We start from the raw sequence: 27,780 nt of genomic DNA, 5'->3' as shown, positions 1-27,780 counted from the left end.
TTCAACTCAGCCAGTATTTATTAGGCACGACTACAGGCAAGGCACAGTGCCAGGTGCTGTGGGCACAACGACGAGAAGGCCAGGCCTCACCCCAAGGTAGGGGCTCACAGTCTAGTGAGAGAGACACACTCACAGGTCACAAAAACACAGGCAGAGCAAGGTGAGCTCTACAGCAGAGGCGGAACCAGCAGGAGAGCAGGGAGCTGGCCCGGACGGGCTGCGCCCTGGCTGATGGGGGGTTTGCTGTGGGGAGTGGCACCACAGCCAGTGCCCGGGAGGTGGGTAGGCTTCGCACAGGTGGGACCAGACAGAGACGGTGGGAGGAGGTATAGAGGGGATAGGACACTGCATGTCCAGAGAACAGAGACGGAATGTCTGCCTTGACTGAAATATAGAGGCAGCTAAAGCCAGAGGAGTGTCTGGCTAGACGGTAGGGGATCTCCCTCTAGTAAGGAGATGTGACTTCATTCTGCAGGCAATGGTGAGCCATCAAAGGTCTCTGAGCAACGGAATGACATCTTCTTTCCTCAATTCCAGGCACACTGCTCTGAGCATTACATGATTAGCTCTATTTTTGTTACCTTCATTCTGTGAACTCACACCCTCTTGCTCTCTGGTGACACTTACTTTCCAGGGCTGCACAAAGCTAGGAAGCAGTGGCCTTAGGCTAGGTAAACTCTGAGCTCACTTAACAGCTTTGCACCCACAGAACAGGAAGTGCAGCCTTCTAGAATCATCCGAGAGTAACAGGCAGAGCACAAGGAAGGTTCTCAAGAGCTTTTGTCGCCTGAGCATGGCATGGAGAAGCTGCAGAGAAGAAGAGAGCCCAAAAAGAAAACGATGGAGAGACGGAAGGGACAATAACAGCATCTTGCAAACTAATCCGTCCTCCAGTGGGCTTCTGGTATGACGCACCCACCCTCTAGCTCACGGGGTGGGGAGACCTGCAGTCTGACTCACTGGGCTCAATGGAGGGGGTTCCTAGAGCTCTACACATAGAAGGTTTTCTGCTGACCCCTTCCCTAAGATCCTGCCTAACTGTCCAAGGAGGAGGGAGAATGGAGCCCACCCCCACCCGGGCCACCCCAGCCTGAGAAGGGATGCGAGGCCACTGCTGTCCAGGTGGACACGGCGATGCTGGTCAGCGAGGGCTCCCCTAGAACCTCCACGCCAGCCGAGGTGGGTGCCTGGGTGGAGAGGGGCGAAGTCACAGCTGGGTTACCCAGAAGAAAGGCTCCCGGGGAGCCAGCGTGCATCTCTGTGCCCGGCCCGGCAGGGCCCGCACCGCTGTTGCTGATGGTCCACAGGCAAGGGTAGGGGCTGCAGAGACAGAGAGAGATGATGGTTGGTGACGCTCCCTGGAAAGACTGCCACCTGACGAGCATGTACACCTGCTGAGAGAAGCCGCCGGGTCTAGGGAGATGGCACCTGGCCACGGCTCTGTTTCTAGCTTGGACACAGAATGGCCCTGTTTCTGCACAGACGCCAAGAGAAGCAGCGAGATGTAGTGGAATAAGCATACGATTAGGGGCCCCGAGCCCTAAATTTTGACACTGGCCCTGCGCCAGGCAAGTTGTTCATTTTAAACACAGCATTTTATTTCTCTAGGCCTCCCTTGCAGCTGGTTACATGGACAGGAGGGAAAGGGGAACATTCGGACGGGAGGATCTGGAAGTAAGATCCCTCACTGGCCAGGAGAAGCCATGCGGCGTAATAACCAGGACTCACTGTGTCAGAAAACCTGGGTTTGAATCCTGGCTCTGCCACTTACTAACTCCATGACTTTGGTCAAATTATTTAATCTCTCTGAGCCTCAGTTTCCTCGTCTTCAAGATTTGGAGTGATAATTACACATACCTTACAGATATTGTCGTGAGGATTAAACAGGATGATGAGCAGACGATGCCTAGCACATGGCCCTCAGTCCATGGTGGCTGTGATAATTCCGTCTCGCATTCCTGGTCTCTACCTGTCAGCCCTGGTTCCTGGCGGAAAAGCCAGGCAGCTGGACCACTTCCTTGGCCTTCTCTTATTCCTTAGACTGGTTCACAAACTTGCAAGTTTTAAAACAAATACTGATGCCTGGGCCCTCGCCCAGACATTCTGATTTAACTGGTCTGGCATGCAGCCTGGGTATGAGGATTTTTAAAAGCTTTCCAGTTGATTGTAATGTGCAGCAAATTTTGCATCTTAACATAGAACCTAGATGAAAATGACCGCAGTCGGAACAGGGAGAATCACCCGCGATGCTTCAAGCCTTTAGTCGTCACCACGTTTGACATCTTAGAGTCTCTGCATTGCCTGACCCTGCATTGCCTGACACTGCATTGCTTGACAATAGGCTCATTACCCAGTGATGGCACTGAACACATTTGTTTTTCTCTTGCAAAATCTTTATAAAGTCAGGAATGGGTTAAATATGCCAACGAGGGAACCAGAGGTAGCTACGCCACCCTGCACTCTGGGCCATATTTCAGATACCAGAGACCTCATTGGACCATAGGAAACCTGCAGAAGCCCATGCCCTGGGCTTCTTTCTGAGCCAGCTCTGCTTGCCGGGATTCTGGCCCCACCTCCAGAAGAGACTTTTTTTCAATATCCCCCGGAGCTCCCTCCTGATGCCTCCTGGGCCAGTGGGAAGACCAGGGCTCTGAGTTACATCACTTGCTTACAGGAAGTTTTTAACACTTCCGAGCTTTAGTTTCTCCATTAGTAAAATAGGAGTTTTAATACCAGCCTTGTAGATGCCTTTAAATACTATAAATGACTTACATAAAATATCTAGTACAGAACTAGGCACATGATTGCTTAATATCTTCAAGGACACTCTTTCTCACTTCCCACCACAGCCCAAATCAGTGCATTTCCCTTAGAGCCTCCAGTCAAGCACTGTCCAATAGAAATAAAATATGAGGGGCCGGCCCCGTGGCGCAGCGGTTAAGTTTGCACGTTCCACTTCTTGGTGGCCCAGGGTTCGCCGGTTCGGATCCCAGGTGCGGACATGGCACCCCTTGGCACACCATGCTGTGGTAGGCGTCCCACATATAAACTAGAGGAAGATAGGCACGATGGTAGCTCAGGGCCAGGCTTCCTCAGCAAAAAGAGGAGGACTGGCAGTAGTTAGCTCAGGGCTAATCTTCCTCAAAAAAAAAAAAAAGGAAATAAAATATGAGCCACAAATGCAAGGCTAAATTTTCTAGTAGCCATATTTTTAAAAATAAAAAGGATAAAAAGAGAAAAACTGAACTTATTATTAATAATATTTTAGGTAACTGAAAATACTCAAAGTATCATCTCAACATGCACTTGACGTAAAAAAATTACTTTTATCCTTTATTTTGTACTAAGTCTTCAAAATTCTGTGTGTATGTTACACTTTCAGCACCTCTCAATTTGGACTAGTTGCATTTCAAGGGTTCAACAGCCACAGGTGGCTCGTGGCGCCTGCACTGGACAGCACCGCGCTAGACCCTGTGGGCCGCAGCAACATGGACATCAAGATCACAGTTTAGGCCACATCAGCCACACCTGGAAGCTTGCTAAAAATGCAGACTGGCCCCAACCCAGACCTGCCGATCAGGTTCCGTATTTAAACAACATTCCCCATGATCCTAATGCACAGTGAAGCCTGAGGAGCTCTGCTGTGGGCCCGAGCCCTGCATTCTCCTCCCTTTTGCTAGACCTACAGACACCAAGACATCTGCCATCTCCCCAAGTACCGTCTTGTAATTTTGAATCCCCTTGTTGGGCCTTCTCAAAATTCTGCCTATCTATGTTGAACCTAACAGCTGACCTCTATATAGCACATTATTACTTACAAAGCATTTTCCTGTGATTTCTCATTTTGGTGTCCCCATAACCTACAGAGTAGCTCATCTTATTTCCATATTACAAGATAAGAAAGCTACAGCTTGGTGATGCTAAGAAAATCGACAAAGTCACAAAGTCAATCAGAGTAGAACTGGGACTCAAGCCAGAGTCCTGACAGAAGTGCTGTCAGACTCCAAGGCCCCTTTCCTTTCCACGCCACCACACTGATTTCCAGAAGTCAGAACGAAATGCAGGTCTCTGGTGTGAGAGTGATGCCGTGGGTCCTACATGCTACACTTAGCCCTGTCACCCGGGTGTGGTCCAGGCACCCACTATCTGTCCCCTTGTTAGAATGGGTGGCTTATGAGAATATGGACAATCAGGTCTTGAGATCTCAGTGTGTATTTACACTCTTCCCCTTCGATCTCCTTGTATTCGGTATCTATCTGCTCCTACCACAGTGTATGGTATTTCTGACCGGCTCCAGATGAATGAGCCCAGGCCATGATGTCTTTTCCCTTTTAAAAACAAAATACCAATGCTACAAAAGAAAGAGTATATCTCTGAGCAGTGCTTTCCCACTCCCCACTCTCCAGGAGTAAAAGGTCCATCCTGTTGTTACCGTTACTTCCTAGTGGCTTAGAAGTCAGGACAATAGCTCAGAGCAAGCCACTTAGGAAAAAGAGCGAAGCTGGGTCCCCAGCCCTAAAGTAAACTCCCAAGCCCACCAGAGAGCAAGTTGCTGGTGTTGGTCTTACCTAGGCCCTGGATTCATTGGTCCACTCGTGTGGGGTACAGACAGGATGCTGGCATGGGGTGTGGAGGATAAGGACGTCCAGCTGTCAGCTCCGGAGAAAACTTGCAGATTATTGCTGGAGCTTTCTATCAAATTCACTTTGGGAAAATAACAACAGTTGAATTGATGGAGCATGCGGAATATATAAAGATGGCGACCAATGACATGATCCTAGGATAAAATATAACCATGGCTTGTGCTACAGGTGCCAATAGTTGGTTAGTACCTTCTGAGGGAAACAGAAAAGAGGGAGGAACTTAGGTTTATTGAATGTCAACCATATGCCACATGCCGCTCATATTTTAATCTTCACAACAACAACTTATCATCTCCATTTTATACATGAGACACAGAGGGAGGTGATCTGCCCTTTGTGACACAGATCTGTCTAACTCATGTCACCACAATCACTCCTCTGTAAGAACGGACCATATCATCAGCCCCTCAAGATAAGCCCAAGGGCCACCAGTGCCCCAGATGAGACTTCTCAGAACAAGGACCTTATTCTTCTCAACAGCCCCAAGTAGATTTAAACTTCTCAAGAATAGTGTCTTCTATGTCTTTGAATCTCCATTTGCATAAACAGTGTATACCTAAGGGAGAGGAAGAAGGAAAGAGAAGAAGGGAGGAAGGAGGGAGAGAGGAGAGAGAGGAAGAAGATGCCAGTATAGATATGTGGCCAAGTCACTCTTTTTCATGGTCTGACACTTGCAACTTCTTCAGCCTCAGCTCTTGCATCTTCCACCTCTCCCTGCTCCTCCACACTCTGTTCCAAATCTGTTCCCCAGCCAACCCAGGGTTTCTCACCCTTCTATGTCTTTGCTCATACTGCTGTCTTACCTGGAGTGCTCTGCACCTTTGCCTGTGTCCCATGTCATCCATCCTTTCACCCCTGCCCACTGCCCCCTCTGTCCTTTTCTATTCATCCCTCAAAGCTCAAGTTAAATGTCAATCCCTCTGGGCAGATCTCACTGCTCTTTTTCCTTGATTCCCATAGCATCCGGGCATATGTGTTCTATAGAATGTTTCTCAAACTTTAACGTGCATAAGAATCACCTGGGGATCTTGTTAAAATGTAGACTCTTTCAGAATGAGAACCTGAGAGTCCATATTTCTAACAAGTTCCCAAGTGATGCTGCAGGTCCAAGGACCATGTTAGAGCTCTCACCACATTGTATTGTGATGAATTATTTATGTATTCACAGAGCCCTGAGCTCCTCCAGGGAAGAAACTATACCCTAACTGCCTTGCTATCCCCACGGCCTAGAGGAGCGCCCAGGACACAGCAGATGCTCAGATGTATTGTGTGCTGACGATGGGAAAGAAGCAGGACACTGCTCAGTTTCTGATATCAATGAGCTACATTTTCTCCCTTCCTGGCAGGAGTTGTCACAGTTGCCGGGAGTAGCAGGTGAAGGGCCACAGGGACGGGTAGCTGGTGACCAGGAAAGCCCTCTGCAGATTCAGAGCTCAGGAGGTCTCTGAGGCTGGAATCTTAACACTTTCCTCCATCTCCAGTGCCATGAACTGTACTTATTTGTTTTATTTAACATCAATCTCCCTGTCTGAGAATAGAATCTCCATGAGCGAGTATTTGTCTATTTTCTTCATGGACAGAAACTGGCACAGTCAGCCTGTAATAAATATTTGCCGCATGAATAATTGAATGAGAAATCAACCTTTGGATTCATTTCTCCTTTCCTTCCTTCGTTTCTCCCTCCCTTCCCTGGACTTCCCATGCAACACAACTGTAGAAAAAGGCCAAGTGAAGGCCCTGAGCTGAGTGTCTCGGACCCCCACAACTTCTCTTGGCTTTTAGAGCTGCAGCCTGAAACTGCTCGGGACTCCAGCACCCTGGGAGGAGGCCTTTACTCCCATTAGAACCAGGAGACTGTCTTCTGAAATAATTACAAAACACTAATAATGTTATATTAGTAAACAAACTAAGACATTAAAATAATAATATAAAATAACAGCACATATATTAGATGAAAGGGGTTCCATCTGCAGATACTTCTTTTTACTATCTGTTTATCCATTTCTCTCCACCCCGCTCCCCCTCATATCCCCAAGGGTATCATTAGCAGAACCACACACCTGAGGGAGAATGGTTTCTATGCATGTAAGCAGAAGGGTAAGGAGCCTGCCGGTGTCCTCGGAGGCCAGGATAGTGCTCACAGCCCTGGTGGGTGTGGGGAGCAGACAGAGGCAAAGGAGTAGCATACTGATAATTAGCATTTCCTGCTGTGCACACTCCATCCGGATTGGAAAAGATCCATCCTCCCACTAAAACAGACAAGAGGAAGATACAGAAACTGACACTGTGAACTTTATACAAAAAGTCAGGTAACCAGCCACTTTGCACAGCTATGTTTCTGTGTGAAGGACACTATCTGCCCACGTGCAGATAAGTGCCACCACCCCCACTGGCACTGTCCTTCCACGTTCGCAGCTAAGTTGGCTTCTTGGGAGATGAATGACAGGTCCTATCAAAGTTTGAAACCTCTTAAGGAACACTGGAATCACAGATATATGAAAGACTATTTGAAAGTGTAAGTTAATAGAAACGTAAAAATTAAGTTGCTTCTGACTTAATTGAATTAGATTAGAAGTCAGTCTAGGAAGGAGTGTTAGATGTATATGTAACTCACTGATCTACAGCTACTAGGGAATGTTTAATGTGGTAACACAGAAAGAGTGGAGGCCTCTCTATTTCTGCCCAGTGGGAAGGGGTCTTAGTTCTCACTCCAAGCAAAAGGAAACAGGATGCCTCCATCACCACCCAATAGGGGACTCTGAAAGCAGAGAGGGAGCTGGCTAGCACATCTTGATGGCAAGAACCTTGCAGAACATTTTAGAAGGCTGCAAAATAGCTCATAGAAATTTATTTTTGAATAATCATCTCAACTGACGCAGCAAAAAGCAATTACAAAATTTTATATCCTTTCATGACAAAAAAGAGTCAATAAGCAAATATAAGGAAATTGCCTCAACATAATAAAAGCCATGTATGACAAGCCCACAGCAAACATCAAACTTGATGGAGCAAAACTGAAAGCTTTTCCTCTGAGATAATGAAAAAGACTAGGATGCCTACTCTCACCACTTCTACTCCACATAGTATTGGAGTCCTAGCCAGAGTAATTAGGCAAGAAAGAAAAGAAGGAAGGAAGGAAGGAGAGAGAAAAGGAGGGAGAAAGAGAGAGAGAGAAAGAAAGAGCATCCAAACTGGAAAGGAAGAAATAAAACTATCTGTTTGCAGATGACATGATCTTATATATAAAACCCTAAATGTTCCACAAAAAAACTGTTAGAACAAATTCAGCAAAGTTGCAGGATACAAAATCAACACATAAAAATCAGTTGCCTTTCTATACAGTAACAATGAACAATCCAAAAAGTGAATTAAGAAAACAATTCCACTTATAACAGCATCAAAAGAACAAAATACTTAGGAATAAACTCTACCAAGGAGGCAAAAGACTTATTCACCAAAAACCACAAAACGTTGCCATAAGAAATTAAAGAAAAAAGAAATAAATGGAAAGACATCCCATGTTCATGGATTAGAAGACTTAATATTATTAAAATATTCATACAACCCAAAGTAATCTACAGATTCACTGTAATCCCTATCAAAATCCCAATGGCATTTTCAGCAGAAGTAGAAAAAAAGCAATCCTAAAATTCATATGGACTCTCAAAAGACCCCAAATAGCCAAAACAATCCTGAGAAGGAAGAACAAAAGTGGAGGCCTCACACTTCCTGATTTCAAAATATATTACAAAGCTACCATAATCAAAGTAGTATGGTACTGGCATAAAGACAGACATATGGATCAATGGAACAGAAAGGAGAGTCTAGAAATAAACCCCCACTTATATGGTCAAATGATCTTCAACAAGAGTGCCAAGACTATATGATGGAGAAAGGATAGTCTCTTCAACAAATGGTGTCAGGAAAGCTGGATATTCATGTGCAAAAGAAAGAAGCTGGACTACTATCTTATGCATATCTAAAAAATAACTCAAAATGAATTACAGACAAATGTAAGACCTAAAACTATAAAATTCCTAGACGAGAACACAAGGGAAAGTTTCATGACATTAGATTTGGCCATTATTTCTTGGAGATGACACCAAAAGCAAAAATGGACAAATGGAACGTCAAACTTAAAAACTTCTGCACAGCAAAAGAAATAACCAACAAACTGAAAAGGCAACCTATGGGATGGAAGAAAATCTTTGCAAACCATATATCTGATAAGGGATTCATATCTAGAATATATAAAGAACAACCACAACTTAACAACAAAAAGACAAACTCGACTGAAAAAAGGGTAAACGACTTGAATAGACATTTCTCCAAAGACACACAAATGACCAAAAAGTATATGAAAAGATGATCAACATCACTAATCATCAGGGAAGTTCAAATCAAAACCATAAGATATCACCTCATACTGTTAAGATGGCCATTATCAATAACAAAACAACACAAAACCAGAAAATAACAAGTGTTGGCAAAATATGGAGAAATTGGAACCCTTGTGCACTGTTGGCGGGAATGTAAAATGGCGCAGCTGCCATGGAAAACAGTATGGAGGTTCCTCAAAAAATTAAAAATAAAACTACGACATGATCCAGGAATCCCACTTCTGGGTATATATCCAAAAGAATTGAAGATATTTGCATATTTATGTTCACTGTAGCATTCTTCACAATAGCGAAGAGGTGGAAATAACCTAAATGTCCATCGACAAATAACTGGATAAAAAAGTTTGGTGTATACGTACTATCGAACATCACTCAGCTTTAAAAAAAAAAGGAAATCCTGTCAGATGCTACAACATGGATGAAGCTTCAGAACACTAGACCAAGTGAAATAAGCCAGTCACAAAAAGACAAATACTGCATGATTCCCCTTATGTTTTAGGTATCTAAACTAGATAGAGAGAGAGAGAGCTAGAAAGTAGAATGGTGGCTGCCAGGGGCTAGGGGGAGGGAGAGGCAAGGCGTTGCTTGGAGAAGTAGTTTCAGTCACGCAGGATGCGGGGGGGCGCGGAGGGTCTGGGAATTTACTGCACTACAATGTGCGTGTAGTTGACTATATTGTACTGTACACTTGGAAATTGTTGGGAGGGTGCATTTTATATTATGTGTTTTTTGCCACAATAAAAAATATTGATTCGGAATAGAAGGCTCTACTTCAAGTGAGTTCACGGATAAAGACTGAGACGTAGTAACGCAGGCCCTGAAACAAGAAGCGCGTCTCACCGACCAGATCTCAACTGAGATACCCGCAGATGAGGACTCAGACAGGGCCAGAGCTGTGCCTCAAGATTGTTGACTAAGGATTGTCCCTGGGGCTTCAATAATAAGGAAATGGAGCTTTGATTAGAAACCATTGTCTTTGCTTAATACTTTTTAAGTATAAGTAAGGAAATTGTACAGAGTTCATCTCACAAAGCGTGGGTCAGTCATTCTCAACAAATCCTTTTGTCGTCTTCCTTTTCCCATTGTTGTATAGACATGTGGCCTGAGGGGTCCCTATCTGACTAATAGAATCAAGATTCAGGGGTCCAGTGGGCAAAGCCAGGCAAGAGATCCCCAGAACCACACTTCTGCCCACATACAACGTACACATCTCAAGAATTTTACTGAGAAGACTGCAACGCATGGACTTTGAAAAGGTGTGGTTCTGTACCGCTCCTCTCCCACATAAAAAGGCTTTTTATTCCAGGTCACTTTAAAAAATGCTTTTCTGAGAGCTGCTTCTCTTTATGGGGGTATCCTGCCATTTCTGCAATGGAAGATGCATTAAGATTTAGAGAAGGAGGGAGTGAAGAATTCCATAGGTGGGAAACTGCAGACAGGATCTTAGCAAACCACTATAATCCAAATTAAAGAGTGTCACAGACACCAGGGGTAACTTGTCCACTCTGATGTCGCTGACCTTGGGTTACTGTTGCGGCTTCAGAGGACCTGCTCCACCACGGGGCCTCCTCTACAATCTGAGACTTACAGAGGGTGGCACCCTGTCAGGAACAGCCAATGCCACCTGCGGAATCCCAGCTGTATCACCCCAACTCTCCCTGCAGCTTTCCAGTCAAGGAATGCAGGCTCTCCCTCATCTGCACGGCTACAGCCTGCCTGAGGCACTGAAAATTAGCAAACACTAACAACAGGGGGAATCCAGGACAGAGACAAGAGAGGAGAGTGTGAAGGCGGGAGATACACCCAGCATGCACTTTTGAGAGTTCCTAGCCTCACTGACGTGAAACTAGAGTCTAAGAAATTCATCATTTTCATTCTTATCTCCTGCCTAAGATTTATTTAAGCCCCTTAGGAACACTGGTTCTCTCTGGGAATTCTGGAAAGGGCATAAACTTGTCTTGAGTGGAAGAATTAACCTGTTGAGTCTAGATAGAAGGTTTGGAATAGACCGTAAGCCGTCAGGACAAGTAAAAATTCTGAGTGTGGTGGGAGATTGCTCCTAGACGCCCCAGGCATCACCCAGTTCAGCCAACTCACAGTGAGAATAGGCCACATGCTGGCTCTCAGCGACAGCTTCCGGGACATCTTTTAGGTGGTTCCTGAAAGAGTAACAAAAGGGCGTTGCGGCCCGTCCAGCTTATCATACAAGTCTGGCACAAAGCACAGCCACAGTGATCTCTGGAGAGCAATCCATTTCTTGGAATAGGAAAATCAAACACCTTTTTTCTCCAAGCTACTATCTTTCCCCCATTCTCCTACTTCCATGGCACTTTTATCTACTTGTTCAACTGCTCTTTGAGTTGCAATTTTACAGTTACTTCAATTTACCATATTTACAGCGGCAGCAGTCTCTATTTGGTTTGATCATACTGATTTGTGGTCATTGCTCCTGCCTGCCTAATTTCGTGCCCCAATTACCACAGCTGAGATTGGCATAGGACTTCAGGTCACAATCACACCTGTGATATCCTGTGAGGGAACTCTCACTGTGCCGATTTTGCAGATTAACAAAGTGGATCTCAGGGAAGTAAACCAACTTTCACAAGATCAGACAGCTGGGAAATGGCAAAGCTAGGACTCGGCATCAGGACCTCTTACTCAAGGTCCTAAATTCTCCTTATTATACTGTGCTACTATCAATTTGAATCTAGACCCTATTATCTCGCACATCCAATTTTCTTTGGGCCTTTAGTCATCTGAAAAAGTTTTAAGTCTGTCTCCTACATCATTGAAAATTAAGTCAGATATTGAAAGGACAGACCCCCTGACACATCATTGTAAACATCTGTCTATTAATCCAGAGCCTTTAAGATGTAAAGGGAAAATCAGACAGTTATAGGAGGAATTGAAACGATCTGAAACTCAGACAATAAAATCTGAACACTTCACAGGTCATCGTGTATATACTCTGGGCCTTGTTAATAGAAGTCAAGAATAAGTACCATTATCCTTTTATTTTTTTTCTAGAATGGAAAGGAAAAATACAGAGATATAAAGCCCCTGACCTAAAGTGGTAGAATTGTCATTCACACCCCCAGAAGTCTCTGACTTCTCTTCTCTCAGATTTGAAAGATATGGGCCTCTCATCTTTACGAATTACTTGCATGAATTACTCAGCTTTACTAGGCTAAATGTAGTTGTTAAAAAAACAAGGTTATTGACACCATTCTACTCAGAGATAATTGGGGGAAGGGTAGAGCGAATTATTAAAAATCTAAATCACTTAATTTTTTTTAAATTTGGCTGTGATACTTTCAAGAATCCAGAGTAAGACAGAGCTGACACAACATTGCCAGTGGAGGGTCTCCTGATCCCTATTATAAGGGACAGATCGTTGAGTTTGTTGATTTTGTTGAATATTGAAGTTGATATTGAAAACATATTTCTGTCAAAGGTGATGCAAGTGCCACTAGTCCAGACCCTTTCGAGATGATCATAAATTTCACAATTGCAGAAGTCAATTCACAAGATTTTACTGAAATTTCTGTACTCACCTTTCCTTGGCATCCAAGAAGGCTTTGGCAAAAGGGTTGTACTTGATTTTGAGAGCTGTTATCTTAGGTTTACAAAGACAAGAAGTGTTAGTGAGAGTGGAACACGCGTGTGCAAACAGGACCCTCTCTCTTCACCCATGAATTTCCATAAAATCAGAATACTTCCCCTCTCTCTTTTTTTCTCCCTCTCCATGCTCCTTTGCTCACTTCTGCATGAAATCACCACTGCACTCTCTCTGCCAAGGAGCATTTTATTGTGGCATGTGGTGAAAATGACAAATGCAGTGAACAGTGAGCCAAGAAAGGGCAGAGCATTAGAAATGAGCAAATATATATAATATATATATGACATATATTTGGTTTTCATCTCTCCCCACTGGGATGTAAGTGCCTTGAGGACAGGGCCCACATCTATTCTATTCACTGCAGTATTCCCAGCGCGTGGAACAACATCCAGCATGTAGTAATACGCAACAAATATTTGCTGAATAAATAAATATCAAAAAGAATGTTGACATCAGCAAGGGCCTAAGACTTGCTGCTTTCTGGTGGAAGGAAAAAAAGTAAAATAAAAGCCCTTGTGGCCCAGGAACTGTGGGAAGAAATCAAGAGTGAGAGGGAGGAGAGCCGTGCAGTCAGATCCACATGACCTGGATGTCCTCTTGGCTCAAACCTGGAGAAGGCAAGGCGCGTGAGCAAAGCTAGCAGTGGTCACAAGGGACTTTTGGCTCCCTCACCCACCTCCCGCCCTCTCTCCCGTCAGGGGCATCCCCATCGACTTGGCAGGGACATGCTTTCTGCGGAGGGAGGCTCTGAGGTTACATTTTCCTGAGCTTGATTTCCACGGGCATATTCAAGACCCAAAATACAGCATCAGGCTGGGTAGCTTGCTGGAGAGAAGGCCTTAGCCGGGCTGGTGATTCAGAGGGAACTGTCCAGCAAGTGTCCAGGAAAACTTCTGAACATCTACCCAGCAGGAAACCAGATGACAAGTTCTGGCGGCCGTGGACTAAGAGAACAGGCAGCATCGCCCTGGAGACCAGAGGAGGCTAGGACATGGTCCCCAACTCATCCCACTTTCCAGAGTTGCAAAAGCCACACTCTCTCCTCATAGACCCAGACTCGATCCTAGGGAGAGAAGCAGGGGAGGAAAGGATCCAGGAAAGGAAGCGTTTTTAGCTTACAAAGACTGAGCACCCCCTGAGGACCTGTTTAAACTATCAGATATGCAGTGAATTTCTGTTCCCTCTGGCCTGCTGGAGGGGCTCAGCCAAGAGGCCAGATTACCTATAGAAAAGAAATTACATTTCTCTGCACATCTATGATGTGAGTTAAATCTGCAACTCAGTTTCACCTGGGGGCACTAAGGCAGTAGGATGCTCATCAGAATTCTTTAGGGGAACTTGAAAACTATAGATTCTGGGCACCGTCCCTGCAGATTCTGACTCAGTTCGCTGGGTGGGAGCTTGATATCTTTTAAATCTTCCAAATAAAGAAATGCAGATTAAAGCAACAATAAAATAACTTTTTTTTACCTATTAGATTAAGAAATCTGAAAAAGTTTGGTAATCTGCAGTGTTGAGAATGGCGTGGGGCCTGTAAACGGATCTGCCCTTTGGAGGGAGGCAGCTGGCGATGTCTGCCTTGATTCTAAACATACACTCTCCTGGACAGGACAATTCCAGTTCTGGGTGTTCACGACACAAGAAACAACAGTAGATGTTTTGGGATATCCTTTGCGGCTTTATTTACAAGAGAAAATAAAGCAACTGGAAGCCACCTACGCGTCCATCAGTGGGGAGCTGATTGCCTGAAATATGACGTATCCTCTGCGGGCATTTCAGAAAAGGAGATATGCCTTAGTCTAATTACAAAGAAAGTTACCCATAATACACTGTTAAATAGAAGAAAAAGAAATTTGCAGGCTAACATGAACAATATGAGACAATTTACGTGAAGAAATCTATATTCTCACATATATTTACATAAGCACAGAATATGCGGAGAAAAGAAACACAGTTCAAGCTATAATTTGTAGTGTTCCCAGGAAGTGGGATTCAAAAGGCAGGAGGGAAAGAGTACATTTTAAACTTTTATTTTTCATTTTCACTGTACCTACATCTATAACTACTTATTATGTGGGGTTTTTTTAAATAAACATTTATTACCTTTAAGATTTTTTTTTAAAAGCTAATCAAAAAGAACCCCACCGTCCCCGCAGGTGCTTCTGACCGGCAGGCTTGGGAACCCCTGGACTACTTGAAGGGACCCAAACATCCTGCTCCCATCCAGTTCACAGAGGCCGGATTCTGGCTATTCAGCTCTACCCGCCAGAGTGGCTCAAGTTAGGCAGGAAGAGACCCGAGTGTGCTCAGAAAATCTAACAAACAGGACAGATAGCATAACACAGACCCAAAGAAGGTACACGGTTGGATCAATTGCACAGACTTGCTTCTAGAGCAGGAGAGACACCCAGCTGTGCAGGCCAAGGGCACACCAAGCCCTGAAGCAAAGACTCCCGGGTTTCTGTTGATTTTACTACAATGCACAACTGTGCCTCATCGGTCCAAGAAAAGGAAGGGCTGGTGGGCCTGTGACAAACAGGCAAGAGGGAGCAGAAGGCAGCTACCTCACTGTTCAACTTCCTCTCTGCTGAGTATGTCTGAATCCTGGAAAATCTACCTTTCCTCCAAGCTCGGTCATGGCAATAAAAGCCACACCCCCTCCCCCACCCCCCCACCGTCGCACCTCTCTCTCCCAGGTGACATTTGCACACGCACTCACCTCCTCGTTCTGATAGGCAGTCACGGCTATGAACTGGGTCTCAGGGAAGGAGCAGTTCGTCACCATTCGATGGGCGCCTCCAACACACACTATGTGCACCTGGGGTTCATACTTATGCAGAGAATTCAACATTATCTGTTGCGGTGGAAGAAGAGAAAGAGGAGACATGCAAAGCCCAGTGCACGACAGGTGATAGACGAGCCAGCACAGCGGTTAGTCCCAAGCTCAGCACCCACCCAGTTAGGGCCACACGCTTCAAAGCATAGGTCCCCTGAGCTGCCCCCACCTCTCAGAGAATTGAATGAGGGAATTTTTTCAGAAGGTCCCAGGAGCATAACGTTGGAGCTTCTGCCACGGAGGAGTTGTTCTAAAGAGTGTTCAGTTTTCTGCCAAAATCCTCGCTTCCCTTTTTTTCTCTCCCTATTTTCAGCACAATGTGGGTTTTGAAAAACACATTGTTTTTCTTCATATGAGGAACCCTAATATCTCAAAATACTGACAAAATACTATGCGTTTCACAGTGACTACCGAAAGAGTGATGACATCTGACGTCTGCGGGTCCCGCGTCATCCACTCTTTGTGAGTCAAGTAAAAGGTTTATCGGAAGTCTCCTGTTGTGAAATCTGAGCAGAATAATAGTTTACTTTTCAATTTCCTGTTTTAATAAAGAACCGGAACCTTCTGCATATCACAGACTTGGGTGGATTACATCCCCCCCAAAGAAATGAATTCCCCCGTCCCAGCTGGCTAAGGACAGAGAGATCAGAAAAGGGGCGAGAAGACTGGGAGCCAAGAGGCTGAACAAAATGAAATATGGGGGGGTGGGGGAGAGTAATCAAGACCTTTTCCTCCCAGCTATGTCTCTAATCCCCCCAAACAGTCTATATTTTATGTGATAAACAACCACCTTACACAGTACACTAGTGTTCACAATCCTACCAGAAGAAACAAAAGAGGAAAAGCCCCAAAATCTTGTTTACTCTAATTGGAGACGTTAAATAAAACCTTCCTTATTTAACATTTGTTTGGATTTTTTTTCTGAAAGCCCAAAGTTGATTCAATATTCTATTGATAATTATCATAATGCCCAAGAGGAGGTAGCAATTATTTCATTTAGGAGCAGCTTTTTATTAAGGCATTTGTCTATTGCCAACACACCACTTACACCAAAAAAGGGGAGAGGGATAACACAACCCCGGTGCCCACACGCGGCTCCCTTCTGGTGGGTAAAAAGCCCCCTCGCAAGACAAACTCTGAAAGGCCCTGATGATTAAGTAAACGGCGGGGCTCTCTCACTCTCTCTTAACATCAGGAAGTCCATTAAAAACTGAAAGCACCAATTAAGAGCTGTTTATTCCTGTTTACATTTGGACTCTGGGGAATAATTGGCTTCTGTGGGAGAAGAGGCAGTGAGGACCCCTCTAATTGCCTAAATGCACCCTTGATATTTCTTGATTGGCGTTGTGGGGCAGCTGGGTGGCCAGGTGACCGATCAGTGAGGACCCCTCTAATTGCCTAAATGCACCCTTGATATTTCTTAATTGGCGTTGTGGGGCAGTGGAGTAGCCAGCGACCCATCTTACCTGCCCACCTCCATTGAGCTTGTTGGTCAGCTTCACTTTGCTGAAAGAGATGGGCGCTTTCATCCAGTGGGCCCCAAAGTTGGGGGAGTCGGGGTGGATGTAGACGCAGCTGTGGCTGGAGACTTCTGGCTTGCCTGCGGGCACCCATTCTCCATTGACGTACTTCCAGCGGTGACTGTCCGTTGGGACAAAGTCCAGCAGGAGGGAGTACATGGCATTGGGGTCCAGCCCTGTAACACTAATCTTTAGGACAGGGAACATCCGTCTATAAGAAAAGGCAGAAACGAGCCACAGGAGGGATATTAGGGACCATCCCCTCGTCCAGCCATCTCTCTACTCCAAGGAGCCTGCCATGGAGTGCCTCAGGGTGCAGAGAATGCCCCAGTGGGGAGGCGGAATAAGGAGAGGCCAGGCCCGCAGCCCCAGTTCCACCGAGCCTCTTTGTATAAATGCATTTTATGTTGGAGTCGTACTTCAAATTGCTGTGCTCCATTTTAAAGTCTGAAACCACTGCTCTAGTCATTTGACAGAGGAGGATCAGACACCATGTTCTCACAGAGAGCTTTCGTCAAAGATTTCCTCCCAGCTTACATCGGATTCTCACATGAATGCCACAAAGCAGCTCTTGCCAGTCTCACAAGAACACAAGTTCTGAATACTAGTAATAGCGTTAATAGAGAAAACATGGTTTCACAGTAAAACAAGTGAGGGGAACCCCTGGCTACACCAAGTTACACCAGCTTCTTTCCTGCAGGACTTCTCGGAGACTTTACTATACCAATGTGCGCCAGGAACCTTTCAGCAGGAGTTGTGGGATTGTGCACACTCTAAACGTACATAACAGTGGAACCATCTTTCCACTGAGCATTTTGTGAAAGTCTGTGTTTGACCAATACACTTCGAGACACGCTAGTCTGGATTTCTTGGTCCTTCTTCCACTCTCGAGAACAATACCAGCAAGTTCACTCTCACAAATATTTGGAGAAACTACCTCACCTGACTTCTGATTCCCTTTAGTTTATTTTTCTTTCACCAAACATTCTAAGTTGCTCCAATCTTTCCTCAAAAGATCTGATTTCCAGACACAAACCTCCTCCCTCCTGATTGCCCCAGATGCTGTCGTATTTCTCAATCCCTCTTATCAAATCCGAGTCCCCAGGTAGAGAAGCTAACAATCTAGCGTCTAGACCCTCGCTACTCAAAGTGGTCCACGAATGAGCAACATCAGCTGGAAGTTTACGAGAAAGGCGGAACCTCAGACCTCACTCCAGACCTACACCGTCAGAATCTGTGCTTTTACAAAATCCCCAGTGAGTCACAGGAACGTTAAAGCTTAAGATGTACTGGCCTAGAGTATCTTCACCTTTTAAGACGACACGGAGCTAAAGGGGGTTGGAGGAGGCACCCTAAGGACTGATACTTCTGATGAGGCTGGGAGGAGAATGAAAAGGGGAAAACTGGAATGTGCCCACTGCTAAGAGGAGGATCCAAGGGTGCCAGGAGCACATAACACTCCATGTGAACATGGGAGTATTAAGAGCAGGATGGGCACAGATGAGGAACTGGAGGGTCACCAAGGACATCCTACTGTGTCCAGAGGTGCCCAGCCTTGAGGGGAGATAGAATGGGAATTGTTACGTTTGGAAAGTGAAGGAACTGACTGGCAAATGACAAGAGATGGATCTAGAGCTGGACTTCAGCCATCCAGGCTCCCTGTCTCCTGAGTTTAAATCACATGGGCTCCCTGAGCTCTGTGGACAGATAAAGGATTTTTTCCGCCTTGGCTCACCCCACCTCATCAAATTTCCTTTCCACCTCCTTTGGTGGCTCCTCCTCCAACTTAGTCCTCCAACTGTGGACACGTAGTGGGGGTCTGTTTTCAGCACCCTCTCTTGCCTGAATGCCCTGCCTTAGAGACTACTTCTAATCTCATGGAAGAATTCAAAGAGCCTGGGGAATTTTATCATTACACTACCCGACACCCACATTCCTGGTATGGCGCTTGGTAAGCATTCAACAGATGGCAGCCTTGAGATGCCATAGGATAGCCTGACTTTTAGCATAGGTTCTGGTTCAGTTTGCCTAGTTTCAGCTCCCAGCCTTCCTGAGTATACTGCCATAAGCTGCCTTACTTAACCTCTCTGAGCTTCAGTTTCATCATCTCACCACCCAGCCTCATCAAGTTGTTGCAAGAACTCAATGAGCAGATTCATGCAAAGTGCTTTTTCAAGCGCCTGGCACCTCTAAGTGGTCTGCATGTGTTGGCTATCTTGTCATTATATCCAAGACCTTTGACTGGCTCAGTTCTGCTTCTGTTCTAGAATCTCACCTTGGGGCAATGACTCTAGAAGTTGAAAACACAAAGGCATCAACTCAGCCTCCCTCCTGCCTGGCTGACAGGAACCACACCCTTCTGCTTTTCCCTCCGGAGATAAGAAGTCTAGGTAGAATAGGGAGTGATAGCTGTAAGGGAGCAGAATTTGCCACCCCAAGATGTGTCTCTTTGGCTTGATTATTTTTAAGAAACAAAAGACTCAGGAAGAAATTTTGACCTTCCCCCTAGCTGCTTAAAAGAATTTAAGATGGAAGGCCTGTTCCAGGAAGAAGCCATCATCACAGCTAACTATATAGTATAATATAAACGAGGTGTGGTAGACAGGGAGGAGCCCAGCAAGGCCCATTTGATCAAAGTCCTCTCCATGTCCCATTGTCTCTGCAAAGTATGGCAAACATTTGTTTACCAAACATTTGCTTTTCCATCTGCATGGGAATTCTCTTCCTCCCCTTTGGAATCCCAAACCACTAACCCCAACATCCTCTTTTGTCTTTAGCTGAAGATGGTATCTAAGGTGGTGGCTTCGATTATTTTGGCTCAGTTATCCTGGGTTTCTCCCATGTATAAATGTTATTAACCTTTGTTTGATTTTCTCCTGTTATTGCCTCATCTCAGTTTAATTCTTAGACCTGCCAGGAGAACCTAGAAGTGTAGGGCAAATTTCTTCCTCCCCTACACCGCTATTGGCTATGAGGTTTCTTTATGGGTGTGGTGAAAATGTTCTAGAATTAGATAGTCATGATTGTTGCACAACTTTGTGGATATTCTACATGCTACTAAGTTGTACACTTACAAAGGTGAATTTGCTGATATCTTATTTCTCAAAAAATACTAAATTAATAAATTTAATACCACCTCAGTTTTTATTCTCCAGCTGAATCACACTCATCTGCACAGAGATCCTAGGCTTTGGGGTTTCCTGTGGGAAACGGCTAGTGCTGATGACTCCCTCCTTCCCTTGACTCCCAGCAGGACTGTCTCTCCCTTCCCTCTGTCTTCCTGGGCTCAAGGAAAGAATATTCATTTGAATAGGAGCTTAGGACAAGTATATGAATTGAATCAAATTCCTAGGGGGAAAAAGTACATCAGATGATGCATCCCAAATCCAGATCCTGCCTGAGTGTTGTATTACTTGCCTCCTCTCTCCCCTCCCTTAATGACATGATTATATTTTCATGTTAATGAAAATGATGATTCTCCCCTAGGGAGGCTGCCTATGTCATCTGAATTCTTCCAGCTGCATATTCTTTTGTTCTTTTTCCAAAAGAAGGATTGTTATCTATTTTTTTCTCTTCAAATCAGACTAAACTATTCCCTTTCACAATATATTTTAATGTTTTCAATTATTCTAATGATATCGGCCAACTGTAGAAAACAGAAGCCTCCAGAAAGCACAAATGTCATTTGCAAATAATCACAAAAGTGGGTATCAGAAGTGACCGCAGGGGTCAGACAGGGTCATCTTGACAGCCAGGCGTCCAGCTTGTTGACATGACGTACACAGAGAGCTGGTCTGACTCCTAGTCCAGGGCTTTTTCTGAAATGATAAACTTTATTTTTTTAAAAGAAAACACAGGAATGAAATGTGTATAATTGTCATTTCACACATTAAAGTTTAAAAGTACTGAAAGTTTTCCCAATAGAATATGTAGTACGTGTAAAAATAAAAAGAGGAAACTCACATATCTTCCCCTTACACTAAACTGCCAGAGTAGTGGCACAACTGCTCGTGTGTGACAGCAAGGCTGTCACCTTCACGGTGTGAAGTGTTAGGAAGTCCCATACAATTCTGACTTAAGATTTAAGAGATGATTTAATGCAAGATAGTTTTTCAAATGATAATAGTAAACATATACTGAATTTTATTCTGCAACTAGGACTTAACGTGTATAATCTCATTTAAGTCGTACTTCGCCCCCAGGAGGTCAGTGTTGTTATGCCCAATTTACAGATGAGGAAAGTGGGGCTCAGGAAGCACAAGCCCATGCTCCTTACACTCTGCCCACTGCCTTCTCTTTTATTACATGCACCGCACTGGTTTTTCCTGTCTCTCTCCTTTTCAGTTCTTCTAGTAAGTAAATATGATCAGGCCAGAATGAAAGGAAAAATCCCCTTAATAGTTTCCCAAATCTTAATACCTAATTAGAGATTTATTTACTCATTTAATAAATGATTTTTGAGTACCTGCTCAATGCCAGGAGCTGTTCCAGGTGGGGATTCGATGGCAAAAAAGCCGCAGAGCCAGTGTCTAGTTCACAAAGCTTACATTCTAACAGAGAAGTCAGGCAACAAAAATGTAAACAGGTCTTTTCTTAATATAATTTAGACCGCAAGAGTGCCACGAAGGAACTAAAAGGGGTGATGTCACATAGGGAGCTACTCTAGACAGACCTGAGGTAGGGCCGGGGGTGATATTTGAGCTAACAAATAAACAATGAGAAGAAAGGAGTCATGCAAAGGAATAGCAAGTACAGTGGCCCTGAGGGCCAGATACGCCCAGACCTTTGAGGGCTACTGAAGAAAGAGGAGGCCAGTGTGGCTGAGGCCAAATGAAGAAAAACTTCACATTTTTATTTCCACTAGCAGGTTCCAGTGGCCTCCTCTCTCTCTCGGCTGCATCATGCTAGGTCTCACAAAGAACGCAGTGTGACCTTTCATTCCAGAATAGGAAAACGTGTAAAGGCTTTTCTTCTTTCATGAGACGTTCAGGAGCTATGCCTCATGTTCTAAAGAAACTAAAATCACGTGAAAAGATGCTCATCATCATTAGCCATCAGGGTAACGCAAATCAAAACTTCAATGAGATGCCATTTCGCATTCACTAGGATGGCTGTAATAAAAAAGATGGACAATAACAAATGTTGGTGAGGATGTAGAGAAATTGGAACCCTGACACATTGCTGTGGGAATGTAAAATGACGGAGCCGCTCTGCAAAACAATCTGGCCGTTCCTCAGCCAGTTACATACAGACTTACCATATGATCCAGCAATTTCAGTCCTAGGTATGTGCAAGAGAAATGAAAACACACATCCACACAAAAACTTGAAGACAAATGTTCATAGCAGCATTATTCATAATAGCCAGAAAGTGGAAATAACACATGTCCATCGACTAATAAATGGGTAAACAAAATAGGGTATACATATACAATGGAATATTATTTGGCAATAAAAATACTGTAACATGGATGAACCTTGAAGACATTATGCTAAGTGAAAGAAGCCAGTCACAAAGGACCACATGTTGCATGATTCCATTCATATGAAATGTACAAAGTAGGCAAATCTATAGAGATAGTAAGCAGATTGGTAGTTGACTGGGCTGGGGAGGATGGGGGACCAGGGGGTGATGGCTAAGGGATGCGGGGCTTCTTTGGGGATAATGAAAATGTTCTAAAATTGTTTGTGGGGATAGATGCACAACTCTGTGAATATACCAAAAACCACCCAGTTGTACACTTTAAACAGAAGAATTATATAGTACATGAATTATATCACAATAAAGCTGTTTAAAAAAGTAAAGAAGCCATGACATCTTGGCTCTTAGAAGGACACATCTGAAAAGTGGTACCACAGTTTATTGCTCTATTCTCTTTAGCACTTCATCTGCCAAGAATCTTACAATTCCTTTTATATCACAAATGAACTAAGAGATGCCATGTATTTTTTAATCTCCTTTTTGCCAATGAGGAATAAATAAAAGTCAGTCAACTTGCCAAAAGTCTTGTAACTGGGACGGGAGATCCCCCGGCTCTAAGCCAAGTTCAGCTTCTCCTGCCTCACAATGACCATGGGATGCATTATCTAGGGAGATGTCATCTGTTCACCTGTGGGCACCATTCGTTGAGTCTTTGAAGAGCTGAGAACTATGTAAATCAGCCCTAACTCAGAGACAGGGGCAGGCGCCAGCGTGGCAGGGCGGATGAGCACTCCACAAAACCGTGCCCCAGGTGGTTGGGCTTTGCTGTGAGGCTAGTTTTTCAGTTTTATTTCCCTGACAGGGGACCTTGAGAGCAGCACTGCTGAAGGAGGTGAGGAGTGAGGTTTGCAGGAAGATATAGGGGCAGATTTTGCAGGCAAGGAAACAGCAGAGACGGTCAATGGCAAAATCCATCGTCAAATCCTTCCTCCATCTCCCCATAGAACTATGATATTCATCAAGTGCTCATCAGAGCTTTTGGAGTGTGTGTGTGTGCGCGCGCACGAGGAGGTGTGAGTGGCACGTGGCTGTTGATGCTTATGCATAGGCGAGCAGGTGTAAGAATAGCAGCAGGGAACCAAGGGGCCTGGGTAGAGGCAGATTACACACATACACATGATCCCCATAAACTGCAACCATCAAGTGCAAAGAAAAACACTGTGGGCTATGGGACATGGAAACTTATTTGCCTGACATGCACCTGTAATTTTCCCCCTCTCGCAAGCCCTCACTGGAAATTACCAGCATCAACTCCCTGCAGCAGCATCCCTTACTCATTGGCAAATTCAATCTAGTGATTTCCAACACTCATTTTATGAAAATAAATGGGTGCGACAGTTACATCAGAAATCCTCCCAATTTCTTAAAACCTGCTCAAGGCAAATTTAATCAGAATTAAGTCAAAATTATTTAACTGCGTGGAAACACACATGAAATATAGCATTTTCCCCTAAGGTGAAGATGTTACAGTAAAGAAAACAGGAGGTGCAAGAGACTTCATTTGTTTGCCTCCAAGCCTGAAATAGCGTTTTTTTCTGCACCTATAATATCAGTTCCTGGCTTAAAGGATGGAGATGACAGCTGGCTCCACTACAGATGGCTCACGTGAGCTCTAAGAATTATAATTGTTATTGTCACATCTGAAAGACTACTGAATACGAGCACCTAAAAGTTCGAAAGAGAAAAGAGAGGAGGGAGAAAAGGAGGAGGAAAGGGAAAGGAAGTAGTGAAAGAGGGGGGAGAGAGAAAGGAGGGAGGCATGCAAGGAAGGAGGAATGAGGCTATCAGGATCCCAGTTTCTGGGGATCATTCAGTGTTTTTCAGAGAAAATCCTCTCTTTACTACTTCTGATCAATGTCTGAGGCAAGCCTCCTGTTTATGTACATAAAAGTAAGTCTCCACGCAAAAATGAGTGTTTTAATTCTTTCAGCAGCCCATCCTGTGCTATTTCAAAACTTGCTATTATGCAGAAAAATGAGACCTCAAGCGTACAAGAGCTTTCTGACGACATCAGGAAGCTTTTAGAACAGTCAAAAGTCAGCTGCCTACAGGGCAGGCAGGCCAAGTGGATGAAGAGGGCTGGGGCTCGGCACTAAACACCGGGAACGTTGCTCTCCACAGAGAAGGGCCCCAAACCCCTCTGCATCGGGCTCAGGAGTTGGTGTGAAAGGCAGGGATGGGGCATCTGGAAGAAACACAGCAGGCCTATGGCCAGCGGAAAATGGGTGGGAAGGAGACCGACAGGAATAGATGGGTAGGAGAAAAAGAGAGATGAAGAGGAAAGAAGATGACAAAACGAGAAAGATGTGTGTCTATCCAGAAGTAAAGTGTTGCTAACAATTTAATCTGTGGAACTAAGAGATTGAGAGTAATTCCAGACCAAGCCCATTCGTTATCAACCACATCAATTTCTTGGAGATTTGTCTTCCCTTCTTTATCTGAAGTATGAAGGGAACTTTCTACCTCCTGGCAAAATCTTGACCCTAAGGGGTTCAGAGACCTTAAGAGAATCTAAGAAAAGATGCAGTTCACTGGAGGAGGGAACAGCAGCGGGGCCTCCACAGATGAGAAGAACCAAGTTGACCAAAATTAGACTTTTTCTACAACGAATAGTTTTCACATAATTAATACTAAGTAACTTTAAAATTGTGAAGAGTTTTAAATTTTAAATATGGAGAAAAAATTATATAGGTGAAAAAAGGCAAGAGAATGCTCTTCTTAAATTGTAAAAGTACATGCCAATATCACGTATTATTAAATTGAATTTTATAACAGTTTCAGAAACTTTTATCTGTTCCTTATTGTAATAGGTGAACTATATTTTTACTTAGTGATTGTGCTTATTTTGCTTTCCTATGTGGCCACTCCGACAGCAAGAGAGTATGAGGCTCAGTGTTAGTGTAACTACTTTTCAATAAGTCCAAAGAATAACAAACAGAAAGTTCTACTTATTATCAGGCATCATAAAATTTTTACAATTACGTCATCTCTCATCTTTGAAAGGAAAGAAAGTCAATCCAGTTAGGAATTTGAGGTGATTCTTTGAAATTAAAAACATGTTTTATATCTTCTTTCTGCCAAAAACAATGTGTAAATAGAGAGCAAGATTAGGAGCAGGTATCCCTGGATTACAAATACGAAAAGTAATCAACCCTACGTATGAAATAACCATGGGACCCATTAAGAGAGAGAGAATACAAACATCAAGCAAGGTTGATATTCGTACTACCAGTAATAATCACAGTTTATTGAAATGCCCTTATTTCTGGTACACTTTTCACTTACAAAGCACTTTAATGTCATGCAACAGCACTCAAGTTCATAACTCTCCCAGATACACAAGGAATGGTTCATTTTCTACACTGTGCATTTTACTCAAAAACAGAAAAGCGAGACATCAGGAATGGAAGCATTTTGCACAAGGACAAAAGCCTGCAGGAGTCCAGCTGACCCCCACTTGTCCCTAATAGGGAGCAGAATTTCTCTCAAAGGTGACAATTACAGTCCTGCCCAAACTAGCCCTACTGAAAATGCCTTTCAAAGTTTTGTACTTTTGCGACCATGTGAACCGAAAGATCAGTGAGCATCCACTGAATGTTGGGAGCCAGTCCAGCCAAGCAGGCAGCAGTAAAGACTTCTTTCAAAATATTTCTGTCGCCTCTACCAAGCGAAAGCTTCTAATATTACTTTGACAGCTCCAGAGTGGTCTAGATTTAACAGAATCCAAGAAATGCCGACAGAGATCAGTTTCAATTAATCCCCAATTTGTTGCAATGAGAGAAAAGAAGGCATCTTCTCTTTTCCCAGACGGGATATTATGGTCTCACTATTTCTGCAGTGGCTCTCACATCCTCACACACACACAGTCTCAAACAAGCGCTCACCACAAACACACGAGGAAGCGGATGCAGGGAGAAGCACTGAGACCAAATTTGCCATTTGCTCCCAATCTTCAACTAGTCTGAAATTTCTGACAAGTTTGCTATCCTTATGAGGAAACCATCCAGCTTCCAAATAAAGTTGTCTTTCACCTTATCTGAATGGAGACGGGACTCAGATCTGCTCCAGAATATGCAGTCAGTCAAAAATCAGTATTATTTTCCGACTTTTGAGCACATTTCCCAAACTTATGGGGCATGCCCCTCTATGTAGTAATTTCCCAGAATTTCTCCATTTAAAATGCATGCAAGACAGGTGGCTTCAGCCTCCACTTCTCCAATGATCTCAGAGAAATTAATTAAGTTGGCTGGGGGAAAGCCGTGGAGACGGTCCTTCTCATGAGCATGTTTAATCAGACCCCGCTGCCTCTGAGTGAAGAGCGGCAGCCTCTTCAATATTAGAGGGGTCTGACCTCTCTTGCTAAGCCCTGCCAGCCCAAGCAGGGCCGCAGATAAACTCACCTGCCATTCTTGGTCACGATCATTTCGTTCGTGACTTCCTTGAATCTCTGCCAGAGAGGGGCGTCCTCCAGGATGATCTGAAGTTGCTTCTCCGTGGGGTCGCCTTTTTCCCTCCCTGCCTGAAGCTCACTTTCCACCACATTGAGCAGGCGAGAAACAGTGCCATCGCTGGTCTTCTGCGTGCTCAGCTCACTCATGGCCATAGGCCCCTCTCCGCCTCCACTAAGAAATGCTACCCACCTTGCTCTCTTCCACCTCCTTCTTGCTCTCCCTTGCCTGCTTTTCCAACCCAGCTGGACAGAGCCTGGAGAGCTGGAGAGAAGATGCCCTGGCTCTTGCCTAAGCTCTGAGCATGACACCCCTTAAGTCTCCAAATTATACCACCAACCTGTTAAGCTTTAGTTGGGGGGGGGGGGGGGCGGGTAGAGGGAGGGGAGAGGTGGGAAAGAAAAAGCCCTCTCTTAATTACTCATTGGATCAGGTGGAGAGAGCCTGGCTTTCCCATTGGCTGCCGTGCATAGAGTAGACGTTTAAGAAGAGTACTCCATCCAAATTATCAGGCTTTTATCTTGTTGTACCTGAAGAGGTCTAATCGGTGTATTGAGGACCATTTTCCCATTAATTAAAATTGTTCCAGGCCCAGACTGCAACAATCAGGCAAATCATGTTTGTGTCTAAATCATGGCATGTGGCACCTATAGGGAAAGAGGTCCTGGAAGAATCGACAAACTCGATGCCAACGCAGGCTTTCCTGACGTAGTCAAGAGCCTAAAGCCCTCACCATCCGCTAGCCCTGGACAGAACAGCATACATGGAAGGCCAAAGGCACTGTGCCAAGGAATACGACAACCACACCAGAGAATGGAGGAAGGTGCTCTGTG

At 44.5% G+C, this 27,780-nt stretch overlaps 1 protein-coding gene across 1 annotated transcript; it reads right to left on the bottom strand.

Moving 5' to 3' along the window:
* TBX19 (T-box transcription factor 19) lies at positions 1-27,270 on the bottom strand. The gene is made up of 8 exons (XM_070591029.1): positions 26,900-27,270; positions 16,965-17,229; positions 15,382-15,516; positions 12,598-12,659; positions 11,141-11,202; positions 6,704-6,892; positions 4,569-4,704; positions 1-1,320 (listed from the first exon to the last, which is right to left on the bottom strand). The coding sequence occupies exons 1-8, from the start codon at positions 27,100-27,102 to the stop codon at positions 1,035-1,037; spliced, it is 1,338 nt and encodes a 445-aa protein (XP_070447130.1). The 5' UTR covers positions 27,103-27,270; the 3' UTR covers positions 1-1,034.
* Between the last annotated feature and the right edge of the window lie 510 nt (positions 27,271-27,780).

Source organism: Equus przewalskii, chromosome 23, assembly GCF_037783145.1.
Source record: "Equus przewalskii isolate Varuska chromosome 23, EquPr2, whole genome shotgun sequence".
Taxonomy (NCBI): Eukaryota; Metazoa; Chordata; class Mammalia; order Perissodactyla; family Equidae; genus Equus; species Equus przewalskii.
The sequence above is the reverse complement of the archived record's forward strand: the minus strand, read 5'-3'. Positions and strand labels throughout refer to the sequence as shown.